This window comes from Capsicum annuum, chromosome 5 (genome assembly GCF_002878395.1).
Source record: "Capsicum annuum cultivar UCD-10X-F1 chromosome 5, UCD10Xv1.1, whole genome shotgun sequence".
NCBI lineage: Eukaryota > Viridiplantae > Streptophyta > Magnoliopsida > Solanales > Solanaceae > Capsicum > Capsicum annuum.
Window position 1 is genome coordinate 71,977,003 of NC_061115.1, and position 15,505 is coordinate 71,992,507.

Consider the following 15,505-nt stretch of genomic DNA (forward strand, 5'->3'; position numbering starts at 1 on the left):
CTCATTTACCACTAGAACCAAATGTAAAGAAGGACCTTTCGAGTGGAATTTTTAACCTGGACCAGATGATAAAGACATCCTTTAGAGAATAACCTCCAAGCTCTAAGATATGAAATAAACCTCCCCATAGAAGCTAGGGAACCACCCTCCCATTCAATAATCGGTTCTCCAGGGAACCTAAAGACAACCTTACGGGTTCGAGAATCTAAGGAAGAGTAATAAGAGTGTAACCAATTCATCCACAGAATAACATCAAAATCCACTATATCAAGTTTAAAAAAATCCACCAAAGTCTGCCAACTACCAACAGATACCACACACACCCTATAAACTCTTTTAGCAACCACATAGTCACCTACCAGGGTAGAAATAGAAAAAGGATCCGTACTAACCTTGAGATCAAAACCAAAATACACAACCACAAATAGGGTCATATAAGAAAGAGTGGGCTTCAGATCAAACAAGCAATATATGTCACTAGAAAAGAGTTGTAACATATTAGTCACGACATCAGGTGATACCTTAGATTCTTATCGAGTAGCAAAAATATAACCTATTTCGACCCGCACTGGTACCAAAAGCAGAAACAGATGCAGAAGCAACCCCCTTTTGGTGCAGGAGCAGAAGATGAAGCAATCGGAGCCTTACTTGCTCCCGAAGCACCCTTACCAATTGGAAGTTTCTGAGCATATGGCCTGGCTGACCATATTTGAAAGACTTGTCCCACCCCTCATTATAGAAACCCCTATGCAACCTACTACAAAACCGATAAGGAGGGCATGATGAGGCCGACTGAGCCCCACTCTACTGAGATTGGGCATCTTATGCCTAGAAATTATCGTTACCTTAATGTCGCCTATCACCTGACTATTTCAGGTAAGAAGAACTAGCTGTAGAGAAAGAACCAGAACTCCTCCGCTTCTTCTTTGACCACTTACCGCCATCCCGACCACCTTGCTGTTGAGCTCCACCCTCTTCAGATGACCTGAACTTCTTACCCTGCCTTTCCCCAAACTCCGAATGCTTCCTCTTTTCTTCCTCTACATATTGTATATGAACCACCAACCTAGAAATATCCATATCCTTAATCAGCAATGCAGTCTTTCTTTCAAGGATCAAATCCCGAGATAGTCCAGAAGTGAACTTTATCATCCTTGCCTCAAATCAGACATAAATTCTGGAGCATACCTTGATAGCTGATGAAATCTCAAGGCGTATTCCTTGATAGACGTTCTTCCTTGTCTCAGATTGACAAATTCCTCTGCCTTTGCTTCTTTCAACTCCTGAGGAAAGAAGCGGTCCAGAAAAGCATTAAAGAAAGTCTCCCACAAAGTCGACTTCTCAACATCACCTCTCACCCTATCCCACTTCTCATACCATTGGTACGCCACATCCTTAAGACGGTACGCAGTAAAATTCACCCCTTCCACATTCATGGCCTGCATTACCTTGAAATTTTTCTCCATTTCATCCAAGAAACCCTAAGGATCCTCTTCCACCGTCATACCAATAAAAGTAGGAGGATTCATCTTTATAAAATGGCCAACCCTTGTGGACTCAGAAGATGAAACACTAAATATATCACGCTCAGCCTGAGAAGAAACCAACTGAGCAATAATATTACTCGATTGTCAAAATTCTGCACTAGTCACCTCACCCTATGAAGGACTAGTAGCAACCGGTAGAACTCCAGAAATATTAGGGACTGGACCCCTAGACCGAGTATGAATCCCCTAAGTAGTATGTGTCCTTTCAACATTGCCCCCAGTTAGGACAGAAGAGTTACCTTGCATCTCAGATTGTCAAGGCATGATCTAAAAAATGAACAAACCAGGATTAGAGGAGAGTCCAAAACTTAAACTCCAAGCTTGAAAATAGAATACCAAGAAATTAAAATATTCCAAAATGTCTTGTAGCCTCTCCCTTATGAATGTGGGGTGCTACACACCCTTAAAAGAGACTCTACTCAACACGACTTTGTGGACTTCCAGTTGATCATGAACCTAAAGCTTTGATACCAACTTGACTCGACCCGACCTGACCCGAGGCCTTGTCATAATGGCCATCCCAAGTCCAACCAGGACTGGGGACCACCCCCCGATACCCAACCCAACCATCCAAACACATACCAAGAGTTGGATGAATTATGACCATATAACAAAATAGAATATTTGCACAAACCCAGACTCTAGGATAGGTCTATGACCGTGACCGACCTAAACAAGTCCAACCGTCCAAAACCCAACCAATAGCCATAACCAAACTAATATAAAAACCAAGTTCCTTTCCATAACATAACATAAAAGAATGGAACAATCATAAATCCAGTTCAACGGTATCATCCCCAATACCAATGTCAATACTTAGGCTGACAACAATACTGATCTTGCTAAGTCCAACCTATATTAGTTCCATAAAAGCCTCTGACCTAAAGAAAAAATAATATTCGGTTGGGACATGCCCCCAACTATAGCTAAAACCAATATCCATAAAATAACTAAAATATGAAAAGATGTCCATGATATAAAATGGAGTCTTCTAGAGTATGAAAGCTCACCACTTCAATTCAACTGCTGATCTTAAATCCAAACACTAAGCAGGAGGAGTAGAATGATTGGTTCCTGCATCGCGTAGGGATATAGTAAGAAGGGTTAGCGGGTGAACGCTAGCATGAACTCAAGATAAGGATAAAATAATGCCATCCAGTAAAACAAAGTAAACCAACCATATGTATACAAACCATACATATACATATATAATCATACCGGGAAAATGAGTCGGGTTTAGCATGTCTTTAAAACTATTAACCTAGGTATGTGTAGCTTAATAGTCCTAGAACCACCCACAGGCTATATGGGTCCAGTGTAACCCTTTGAATAGGCCCGATGCGTGTAGCCACACGAACCAAAGATACTATAAGAGTAGGGGATTCCCGAATACCCTTCTCTCTCCATGATACATATGTACAGTGTACTTAGAGAATTTCCATGTACCTCATAGTATCATATATGGTCGCTATGACCAACCCTCAAGTCGGCAAATATGAGTTTCTGGTGTCCATCTATTAGACTAGTACCTTCACAGTTAGCTATCACGCCCTGCCATTATTGCCCAATTAAAACTTATACCATTCAACCAAACCATTATTCAATTATTATTAACCAAGGCTATGAGTAGTGGTACCATCATACCAATTATAGCTTGCAAGCAATGTCCTTAGCAAACCTTTTTGTAAAGGGATTCCCATGTATCCCATAGATTACATTATCAAGTTAACTTGGGGGGATTCAGTGTACCCATAAGTATTCCATAATTAAGTTTGCTAAGGGGAATCCCATATACCCTACAAGTTGTTTATCGACATGTTTACTTGGGGGATTCCCTTGTACCCTATAAGGATGCTTAATTAACCATAACCATGACCACTATACCTTACTATTTAACCATTCCCAACCATTTATACTAATTATACCATTTAAGGTTTCATTACCAAACCATACCATGCAATAGTTTCATTAAAAGTTCAATAATATAGTAAAAGCATTCTCATAGGCATTTTATCAAACATATTGGAGACATAATGTTTCCAAAACCAATTCCAATTACCAATTAACCATTCCCATGCAACCAATTGTCCAAACCACCATTATAGCATGTAAACCATAATTAAAACATGGGAAAACTATTACTAAACATTGAATACCAAAACCCTAACATATATTTGAAAACCCTAAAACCATACAACAATCATGCCATGAAAACATTGTATAAAACATGCCTTTAGTTGGAACTAACAATGAGGGAGAAGTACATGCCTTAGATTATGAAGATGATTGAGAGAAATCACTCGTACAAGCCCCAAATTGATCCTCTAGATGAAATTCTATCCTTCCTTTATCCAAGAGACTTAGAGAGAATTAGAGAGAGTTTCTAAGTGTTTAAGATTAAAATAATAGGGTAAATGATGTCCCAATAGTGACATAATTCATGGGGCCTTAAGTGGCTAAGTGAAAATATCCAGATTACCCCCAACTTAACTGCTTAAAATTCTCGTTAGATGGTATGACTTTGCCATACCAGTCGTACCCTCCAATACGAGTCATACCCACCACTCGTACCCTAAGCCTCCCCCTTAGACCCAACACTGTCCACTATATGACTTACCTAACCCAAGTCACACCCAACCATACGATCAGTACCCCTAAATTGTATCCCTGGAAAAATAGAATCAAAGAAAGTTTGATCACTGTCTTCCATATGAGTCAGTGGTACGACTCGTACCCTATTTTACGGCTCATGGTGAGTCACTCATACTCAGATCCAACTTAACTTACTAAGTCTTAGATTAGGTGAATAAAAAACCCAAACCATAAAACCCATCACCAACCATACGACTCATACCAACCAAGTCGTACCCACTCCAGAAAACAATCCAACCCACCAACCATCACTAGTTAGCATACGACCAAGGCACACCACTCGTACCCCATCATACGACTGGTACCCATGAGTCGTATGTAGCCCAGAATTCAAAAATCCAAGAAATTTTCTAAGGATCCCAAACCCAGGGTGTTTCAATGGTAAATATATTTTTCCTCTAAAATTTTAGTATGTAGTTGATAAAATTATGGTAATTTTTATTTTTTTAAAATCTCTAAAATTATGGCATGTGGTTGATAAATTACTTTTTCCCTCAAAAAATTGCGATATATAGTTGATAAGATTACTTTTCTCTCATCTAAAATTATGACATATTGATAAAATTATTATATCTCCTCTAAAATTATGATATGTAGTTGATAAAACTATTTTTTTTCACACATTTTATTTCTTATTACTTGGGTATTTGCTCCTGGTATATCATAATATGAGAAACTAATCTATTTATTGAGTTTGTCTTTGTATTTTTAATTGTTTAACTAATCAGTAATTCTCTTAGAAGTTCTCATTTAAATATTCTATTTTTGATAAGTTACATGTTGTTTAATTATGTCAACTGAAAAGTATAAATATTTAATATCTAATAATTCATTTTATCTATTAAATTACTTGTATTTCATGACTTTAGTAATGCATCTTTCAATAACGTTATTTATATTAAAAATTTACAATACTTATTCGATGACAAAATTAAAAAGGTTTTTTTAAGAAAAAATATCACTAGAATCTTGATTTATCTTCAAGTAATTAGAATAATCTTTAAAAAATTAATATTATACACATATTTTGTATGACCCCACAAAATTCGTTAGCTTAATCCAGTCTTTTAAGCTTGTCAAGGGGTCCCAGAATTAGAAAAATCCTAGCTAAGTTTCCAAACTTAGTTTATTTTTAGCCTTTGAAGGTTGGGAATCTCATTTCGCGACCTTAATGTCCTTTAATAGTTTATATTTTTGTTGATTTATGATCAGGAAGGTCATTAGGGGTTTCCGGATAAATTTTGGATTTTTCGGAACTCGTTTAGACCACATTTGGTGTCTCAAAATAGTGGACCATCTTGTTGATAACATTGTTGCAGGTTGCCAGAGTCAAAACTACTGAGGCTTAGCGCGATCATGGAGTGACACATCGGGTATTGCGTCAATGGCATCGATGCGCCGCTTCGCCAATCGCGTCGATGCTCAGTTTTCAGTCATTAAATGACCGCATCTTTAAGGGTAAATAGGTCATTTTCCCACCAACCAGGTCAGCCCCAAACACGAAATTGATCCCTAAATGACCTAAATATTTCATTATTCACATAAGTTTCCCCAAAATTCATCTTTCTCTCCCAAAAATAAGAAACCCTAGTTTCAAAATTCAAGAACAAGGCTCAAGATTCCTTCAAGAACCTTTAAGGATTTACGTTCTAAGGTATGTAAAGTGTTCATCCAAGGATCCCTTTTATCCTTGGAGTCCAAGGATTCAATTTTAAATGATAAATTTTGATATTCATGTTGTGGATTGATTATGATCACGTTGATGTGTTGTATGATTCCCAAGTTGGAATCTTTAGTGTGTTTTCATAATATTGTGTTAGCATGTGGATTGAATTTCATGAAATTGGATTGATTAATGTAGCCATGATGTAATTGTTTAATGTTCATGCCTAAGCTTAAAGTATATGCATTCCATGTGTATGATAAATGCCTAAGTGAGTAGAATTGTGTTTTATGAATCCTTACTGATTTACATGATGAACTTAGGCTATAACTACATGTTCAAAATGACTCCCATGCTAATGTTATGTCTTGTGATGAATTGATGGAGTGGTCATGAGACTAGATTGTGAACTTATGATATGTTGGAATTTATTCCTATTCATGTACAAGACTATGAGTATCAAGTGCATCATGAAATCCCTCCATGGTTGTATTATGAATTGTTAACAATTGTTATGAGCTCAAGAAGTATCAAGTCCTGTTTATTTTCATGCTATCGAGTCCTGGGGATATTCAATACCCGACAATTTAGTTGTGTGCCTAGAGCCAGTGTCAGTTTCAAGATAATCTCAGTCACGCCATGATCAGTAGTATTCTCAGTCAGTTTCAGAACTCAGTAGAATTCAGTCAGTTACATAACTCAGAAAACTTAGTAATCTCATGAACTCAGTCAGTTAACAGAATTAAGTAATATTCCGTCAGTCCATGAAACTCAGTGAACTCAGTCCAGTTCATCTCAGTATAATTAGTTCAGTGTCTATTCAGTTGGGAGTAGGATTCAGCACCGAGCGAACTCAAGGATGAGGGCATACACTGACAGTAGAGGGTGTGACCCTTAGAAGCAATCCTTACGTTCCAGAACTATGTAGCCAGCATAGGTTGAGACATCAACACTGATAGTTGAGGGTTGATGAGATGGATTAACACTGCTAGTTGAGGGTCCCACCGCTCTCATTTGGGGACATTGCCAGATGAGGATCACTTATAACTTGTCTTTACTAGTGGCGCAGTATTGACACGCTTCCAATTGGGGTTATAAATTGGACCCAAACTCAGCTATATTTCTTTATTTGGGGCATGTCGATTAGATGACTACCTCCCACAGCCACAGTCTCAGTCTCAGTAATAGAACTCAGATAGTTGTACAGATTTCAGAACTGTCAGATACAGTCACTCAGTTCAGTACGGAACTCATCTAGTTCCATCAGAATCAGGACTTCAGATTCAGTCACCCAGTAACAGTTATATCAATTATCAGTAATTCGTGTTATCAGTAAAACTCAGTATTCAGAATTCTCATGATTTCAGTTACAGTTTATATAGTCATACATGTATTCTCATTCAGTTATTCCCATGATATTCAGTCAGATATAGTTCATGTATATGAACCCTTGCATTCAGCCTTACCTCACTTTGCGTACCAGTACATCACATGTACTGACGCATACTTTTCTTTTGCGCTATGGGGTTTTATACCATAGGTTCAGACGTACAAACTCCAGAGCATCCTTAGCAGTTCAGATTCAGCCAGCTGCAGTAGATTGCAGTGAGTCCTCATCATTCGAGGATAGCATGATTAATTCATTATTTCAGTTTAGTTTTCAGCAGACGGAGTTAGTTGGGGATATGTCCCATCAACTCCTTATTCAGACAGTTTAGAGGCTTTCAGACTAGATGTTCATACTATAGCATGTTCAAATAGTTATTTTCAGTTTTGGTATTGTTATACCGCATTAACAGTTATGTTTCAGTTTTGAACCTTATGGCATTTCAGCCCATTATTCTGCATATTTCAATATCATTATACAGTTATTGCAGAAGGTACCAGTATGGGTTAGCTAGTGGTCCTTCGAAATTGTTAGCACCATGTAGCGTTTGGGGTACCAGACTCGGGGCGTTACACATTTCTATTTTATGTGTTTTCAAAAATTTATCTTATTTATTACTATTTTTGTTGCACTTTACTTTATGTTTTTTTTATTATTGAAACCTACTCTTTTATGAGATTAATAAAAAAATGTATTAATAAAGTATTTAAAAAGATAAGATTTTTTATATAATAATCGTCTTAGAAATTTGTACAAGTACTTTGGGGATGAAAAAGAGGGAAAAAAAGAATGGTTAAAATTGTTTTAAACTTTTGTGATTATACAAGTTTATATTTTATTTTCAATGAACCAATTATGATTTTCATGTAATTTGTTTTTTCTAATTACTTTTTATGAATTGCATATAACTTTCTGTGGACAATTTTATTCACGGCTTATGAAATATTAATGACATATTTCAAATAGTGAAATTTAAATTTTTGATAATGTTGAAAATGAAGATAGTGGTATCAGTTATTATAAAATTATTTTACATTTTTTTTTTTGTTAATTGAAAATTAATTTTCTTAAGCATAAATTTTGTAAGAGGAACTAATTGATTTTTAAGGTTCATATTAACAAATTTATTTCTTTTTCTTAATTTTTATATAAAACAAAATTTAAATCATCACATTTATTTAGCATAAATTTATGCATTGTTATCAAAATGTAATTATTATACATATTTTAAATCATGTTATTACTATAAAATACCAAATTTCTTGAGTTTTGAGCCCGAGCTTAACACGGACTTTAAAAAACTAGTATATATATGTACCAATAGATTTAATAATTATTTAATCAGATCACTGTACATGAGGATGGCTGACTTATGCCCCCATCCTCAAAAATTCAAGATCTTATTTTTTCAAAATTGAGTGAAAAAAGGACTATGAACTTAGCTGCTCACTAAAAGAACCGAATTATACATGACCATGTGTTCTTTTTACAGATTTAATACATGCATTCAACAACTATCAAAGACCAGATATTTCTCATTTCCAACTTCAGAAACGCAAGGAAGCTAAGGAAAGAACGTGTAGGAAGAAGAACGATAACCAGATGTCATCTAGGTCCTGAAAGCTCCATTGCTTCAACTAGTGATGACTCTTCTATATAATCAGAATATCTCTTTGGTGTATTTTCAGAAGTTCTGTACCTTGGAGTCTCCACTTTTTGTGAAGCCTCCCATTTTTCAGCTAATCCATCTCCCTCTAACATCCTTAATACTTCGGACATCTTTGGGCGATAAATTGGATTGAATTGGGTACAGAGAAGGGCAACTTGAACCATCTCTTCAAGTTCAATCCGGTCAAAGTTATTCTTTAAATCACTGTCCACCACAAGGTTCAGCTTTTTCTCTAGATGAAGCTTCTTTACCTGCATTATATTAGCAGTAAATTTAACCAGGGAATACAATAACAGCATGCTTGGCAATGCACAATGTTCAAACGAGTAAACAGAATTAAAATGATAGCCGGTACTACAGTAGCTACTCTTTAAAAAAACTTTTTATGGCATTCTGCTGCTCCGACATTTCACACTATGTTTTTGGAACAGATAAAATAGAGAAGGCAAACGCACCCAATCAAGCATGACACCTTTCTGGTTGGCCCCTCGTCCAAAGTCCACAGCTTTCTGACCAGTAATTAGCTCAAGAAGCAAGATTCCAAACCCAAACACATCAGTCTTCTCTGACGATTGACCCGTTGACAAATATTCTGGAGCAATGTGACCAACTGTGCCCCTGACAGCAGTAGTTACATGAGAATCCCGGTGATCCAAGAGCTTGGCCAACCCAAAATCTCCAACAACTGCTTCAAATTCCTCATCCAACAGAATGTTAGCTGCTTTGACATCCCGATGGATAATTTTGGGGTCACACTGCTCATGCAAATATACTAGCCCTCTTGCTGTACCTAATGCTATTCCTTTCCGCCTTGACCAGTCCAAAACTGGTCTGCCATGGATGTGATCTGCAAATTTAGGAACCACAAAAGACATGGTGAATATAAGGCAGTGTAAGTGTTTACCATCCATTCTTCAAAGTGATCCAAAGTTGACTTATAAATCCTACTAAAAGCAGCGGTAGCGCTGTTAAAAAAAAGGCTTTTAATAAAAAATAAATGGTAGTATCACATGACACTTCTACAGTTAAGGCAGTGATAACTGCAAGCAATTATCATAGAAACACTTAAAGAAAAGTGTTAAATTACGCTTTTCCTCTCAATCTCCAATACAAGTGGCAGAGAAGTTTCCAGATTTATAAGGTGCCATGTTTGGACCTTTAAATTAACCTACCAATAAAGTATGGTAAACCAACGTAATAATGACACTGGAAACTATAGCAAATTTTACAGAGAAAAAGAGTATCCCCAAACATCACAATGAAAAGCAGAAACTGAATGTGTCAAGAAACACTGTGAGATGAGTGGAGTTGAAATATTAGCTAAGCTGATCTATCCTTTATGATTTGTTAAGTCACACATTGGTTGAGGGAATGGGTTGTGGTCTCCTTATATGGTCTTGAGCTATCCTTGCTCATGAGCTAACCTTTAGGGTTGAATTAAATCAAAGGTCCATTTCTTCACAAGAATTATTCTTATAAGATAATATGTTATTCCGTTAAGCCTCACTTTCTGTAATATCAAATTGGGCAGCTTTAAGAGAGCATTTTGGCAGAACACCTACACAAGAAGGTCCAATTTCACAGAACATAGATGTTGGAGCAATGATTTGACGCTAGCAGGCAAAGCAATTATTCACTAACAAAACATGCAAGCCAAGCTGACCTTTTAATCGTGCAGCCACACTTCCATTTGGCATATAGGGGTAAACAAGAAGCCTTTCACTTTCAGTTGAACAAAAACCCCAAAGACGGAGAAGATTTCGATGGACAGCCAAACTAATTAACTCGACTTCTGTCTGAAATTGGATTTCACCACCAACAGCATTGTAGTCCTTCAATCTTTTGACAGCCACAACAGTTCCATTATTTAAGCGGCCCTTGTACACAACTCCAAATCCTCCGCTACCCAAAATATTTTTGGAGCTGAAATGATCAGTTGCAGTCCACAGTTCCTTAAAGACATACCTTTTCAAGTGACCCAAGCATACCTCTGGATCATATTGCTCTGCAGTTGACAAATGATTGCTCAGATACAGCTATAGGGAATAGCTGAAGACGGGCAAAAAATAGTAATGCTCAAGGAAAGCGGTGAGAATGAACAAGTAGTCACAAGTCCCCAAAATTTGTCCACATATACATGAGACAACCATGTTATAAGTTTGTTCTGGGAAAACTTCCTCTCAGTGGGAGGGGAAGCAACTGACCTTACAAGGTTCATCGGGATATGAATTAAGTTGGTATAGAGCAGTGAAGTTATCTTGTCCAAGTTTCTTCAGAAATTTTTAGCTCTACTTCACAAGAAAATGCAAGTGCAACCACAAACCATTTATATATTAGCAAATCTTTCCATGTCAACAGCTTTTTCATCGCATACTAGGGAAAAGATGTACCAGTCAAACTTTTGGACTATAAGTGCCCATAGAAAGTAGTGAAAGGAGGGGAGAATTCATAGTTATACTTTGACAATGATAAATGAGAAATCATAGTCCCAATATTTTGGGCTTGATAGGTAAACTAACTAATAAAGATAAGGACTGTACTAAGTCCCAAGTTGAAGAAACATTGACCAGTATTTTCACAGTATGGAGGGCTGCGTAATTTGCTAAATAAGAGAATTATCTGGCTTTAATCATATTCTCGATGTAACTGTAGAACTACTTTTAAATATCAAATTTGGGTCCTCCATAATACTAGACAAATAGATTTACAATCAAATTTCAACGTAAACCTTCTCCATGTCAGATTAACTGAAAAATGTATATTAAGAAACTAAGGTAACCAATTAAACCACAAGCAACAAAACTTTGAAAAACCATTACTTGAAAAAATAATCAAATGATGACAAATTTCAGAGCTTAATATATCGGAGAAGAAAAGAACATGAATTAACTTAGATGGCTAAAAAGCAAAAGAAAATTAGCTAACCATTGACATCAAAGAAGATCTGCTGATTATGCCGGTAGCGCCACCAAAGAACCAGTGCTATAACTATTATAACCAAGAAAACAGCAAAACTGGCTCCAAAAGCAACAGCCACATGATGGCTTTTACTTCCTGCTCTTTGATCTATGAAATTGAAGAAAAAAGACAATGCAATTTCAACAATAGAGATAGCAGAACCTCCTGTGTCTGTTTCCTTAACTATTATAACCAAGAAAACAGCAAAACTGGCTCCAAAAGCAACAGCCACATGATGGCTTTTACTTCCTGCTCTTTGATCTATGAAATTGAAGAAAAAAGACAATGCAATTTCAACAATAGAGATAGCAGAACCTCCTGTGTCTGTTTCCTTAAGCTTGATTGTTTCCACTTTCAAATGAAAGGAATGGAAGTGAATATACAGACCTCCTAAACTATCTGGTGGGAAGGACAGTGGCTCTGGATAGACTGCTGAACAATTGTTCCCAGAACTTTGGCCACAGATCAAAGGATTTCCAACAACTCTGAAAATCATCATGAGAAACTTAAATTCAATATAGTATGGTTTGGTAATCCATCAAATATCTTCCAATAAAATATATCAAAAATAAGAAACAAATACTTTACAAGTAGCATTAACCTAGAGGCTAGAAGCATTATAGTAACTACTAAATTTTTGTTAATGAAAATTAAAAATACAGAGGCATGAACAAGTCCATTTTAGTATTATTGGGAATTAGTACTTCAACAGCAGCAAATTTGTATTGAAACAATAGAAAAAGGAAACTCACTTGAAAACTCTCGCAGATATTTTGGGCAATGGACCACTAAGATTATTGAAAGAAACATCCCTACAAGCAAGATCAGCTAAATCAATAAAATGTATGAGGAAGAAACAGAACATTAGAGTAATTTCGGGTCTTTTAAGAATATGCATAATAAATTTTGAAGCAAGATAGGTGAAAAAAGGGTACACAGACGCACACAAGAGCAAGGCCTCCAATGTTAGAGAGAGATTGTGGAACGGATCCAGTGAGGCTATTGTTGTTTAATCGCCTGTCTTGCTCAATAGTGAACATACACAATAAGATTCAAGTTAAGTTTGATAAGACTGTCTGGAAACAGTAAAATAAGAAAAAATTTCCTGAACTCACAGATAATTCAAATTCTTCAGGTCACCAAAAGAAGCAGGTATTTTGCCATCAAATTTGTTGTTGGAGAGGTCAAGTGTCTGAAGCTTTTCTAAGTTACCAACCACATCAGGAATAGGACCATAAATAGCGTTGTTTTGCAGCAATCTACACGAAGAGGTCAATCCAATATGTCCAAAAAAAAGAAGGGAATCAGATTTAGCTTATAATCACCAAAAGAAGCATATAGTCAAGAACTTACAAAGATTGCAATTTAGTGAGGTTGCCAATTCCAGGTGATAAGGGGCCAGTTAAACTTTGACTAAGTAGTCCACTGATGAAGGAAGAAAAAAGCTTCATGATCCAGTCCACTTAAAGTCATAATTATCTAGAGGGGAAATTCTGCTAATTTATTCAAGCTCAGCCACTTACAGAGAAGAAACATATCCATCAGAGGAACAGGTAACCATTCTCCAACTGCAAGGGTCTACAGAAGTCACATCCCAATTCTCCAGAACATTGTAAGGATCATGTAAAGCCTTCTTAATTTCCGTCAAAGCAACAACTGCATATAGTTATATCATAGCTTGCAGTTTATAAGTGGCAGATGAAGAGGATTTTCATCCCTAATTTTAGTGATAGAAGGTAAAGAGAGAGAGAAAAAACTGGGAAAGAAGCTTACCTTCATAGTTGATACCAGTAGGGGAAAGAGAAGCATAACAACGACTCTCCATCAATGTTAAAACCAGTAGCCCCACATGCCAGAGTATAGGCCATTTACCCTTCATTCTCTACCGCTATTGTTTTCTAAATTACCTTCTAACAAAAGGGAACGAAGTTGCTTTATCACTTGTTCAACATTGCTTACAATAAAAGGGACACTCTCAGAATCAGAACAAATTTGCCCAAAAAAGGATAGATGCTCTTTTCACTTCACAGCAACCACAAATCCGGCTCTTTCATTAATGCCAAAGCTGTTGTCATTACACAATTATGCAGATGCTGGAATTACAGAGTTTGAGCCAAATAGGCAGCAATCAATTATTAGAGGAATTTTATCGAGAAAGAAAATAGACTAAGCTAGTAAACCTTGAGATCTGATAATGCTGGAATAGGATTACTGATCCCAACAAATTCCATGTGGGAATTATGTTTGAGTTATGCTTCTTCTTCTTCTTCAGTGAAGCTTTCTACCATATCCATTCAACATCATCATCACTATCTCCCTCTATTATTATTCAGTTTCTTAATACATACCACAAACATACAAACACAACAGAAAAGGCCAAAACACAAGCCAAAAACTCACAGATACAGAGAATCCACGGTTTTTTCTTTTTTGAAAAAACGAATTTATTTAATGAGATTAATGTGAAAAAGAAACAAGTTGGAGTAAGCAATTGAAAATTTTTATTTTGCATCTCATACGCCACCTCATACTTGTATGAGGTGTCTACATATTTGACAAATGTACTTTTGGGCCCCATCTGCCGGGCCAATTTTCATATCTTTTGCCATTAACTATTCTTTTTCTTTTTTCTTTTTTTGGGACAAATTAGTTTTTGCTCTTTTTTATTTTTGAGGTCACTTTATATTTTTTGTTTTTTTAAAAAAAATTTTCTTACTTTGTCGTTTCATAATTTTTTTTGTTTTTTTTTTCCTTTTAATTGTTATTTATAGATGTTTATAACAAAATAAATTTTTTGATCATTGTTTTTGTTTTTATTATATTTTCTTTTTTATTGGTGATGGAAAAATTAGATATCAAAAATTTTAAATTGAATTTTATAAGTGGTAAATCTCTTTTTAAGAGTTTATATTATACTGTTTATTATAGTTATGTTATTACGGGTATCTCTAATATTTAAAATGTTAGAAATTGAATAGCCGTCACTTATTTTTTTTACTAAGTGCATCTTTTATATAGCAAAATTATTTTAAGCACGCGGGGTTAGAATTGGATCAAATTTAGAATGACTGGGTCTTAAATAATTAAATATTAATTTTAATTATAATTTTTTTTCTAAAAACTAGAGTTACCACATCATAAAATAGATACTAAAAATTATATTTCAAGTTAAAATAATAATGGAAGCTAACTAAGCAAAGAGTGATTTTAGTGGCCGAATGTTTTGATTCTACGTTCGGTATTCGAAACTTATATTGAAGTTTGATTAAATTCGATTCATGTCGAAAATTCTAACATGAATTATTATAAGTTGAGTGATCATTCGTACATTTAACTAATGGAGACAATACTCTTTCTATTTTAATTTGTTTGTTTAATTTTATTTCGGCATAGAATTTAAGAAAGTAAAGAGAGCTTTTGAATCTTCTATTTTTAAATTTAAACTATGAAAAATATATCAAAATATTTTTTAATCTTAGCGGTTTAAAATATGCCACTTAAAAAATTTAAGTTAAAAAATTATCAAAAATGAAAGAAACATTTTTGTTTGAAATTGAAAGAAAAATTAAGACAAATACCTGAGACGTAGCAAGTATTATATAAATTTGATTTTCTTCTGAATATATAAA

The 15,505-nt window shown here is 35.4% G+C and overlaps 1 protein-coding gene across 9 annotated transcripts; it reads right to left on the reverse strand.

Moving 5' to 3' along the window:
• Positions 1-8,668: 8,668 nt before the first annotated feature.
• Positions 8,669-14,346, reverse strand: LOC107870809 (protein NSP-INTERACTING KINASE 3). Of its 9 annotated transcripts, none has more exons than XM_047413058.1 (12): positions 14,057-14,335; positions 13,650-13,941; positions 13,400-13,532; positions 13,230-13,301; positions 12,992-13,135; positions 12,822-12,893; positions 12,629-12,688; positions 12,264-12,361; positions 11,844-11,984; positions 10,582-10,923; positions 9,374-9,765; positions 8,669-9,169 (listed from the first exon to the last, which is right to left on the reverse strand). In XM_047413058.1, exons 2-12 carry the CDS (start codon positions 13,753-13,755, stop codon positions 8,855-8,857), a joined length of 1,875 nt encoding a protein of 624 aa, XP_047269014.1. In that variant the 5' UTR covers positions 13,756-13,941; positions 14,057-14,335; the 3' UTR covers positions 8,669-8,854. The 9 variants fall into 9 exon arrangements, with proteins under 9 accessions (XP_047269014.1, XP_016572945.1, XP_016572947.1 ...); XM_016717459.2 differs by having other exon boundaries at positions 11,844-12,137; XM_016717461.2 differs by adding an exon at positions 12,070-12,137 and having other exon boundaries at positions 11,844-11,916; positions 13,650-14,335.
• Between the last annotated feature and the right edge of the window lie 1,159 nt (positions 14,347-15,505).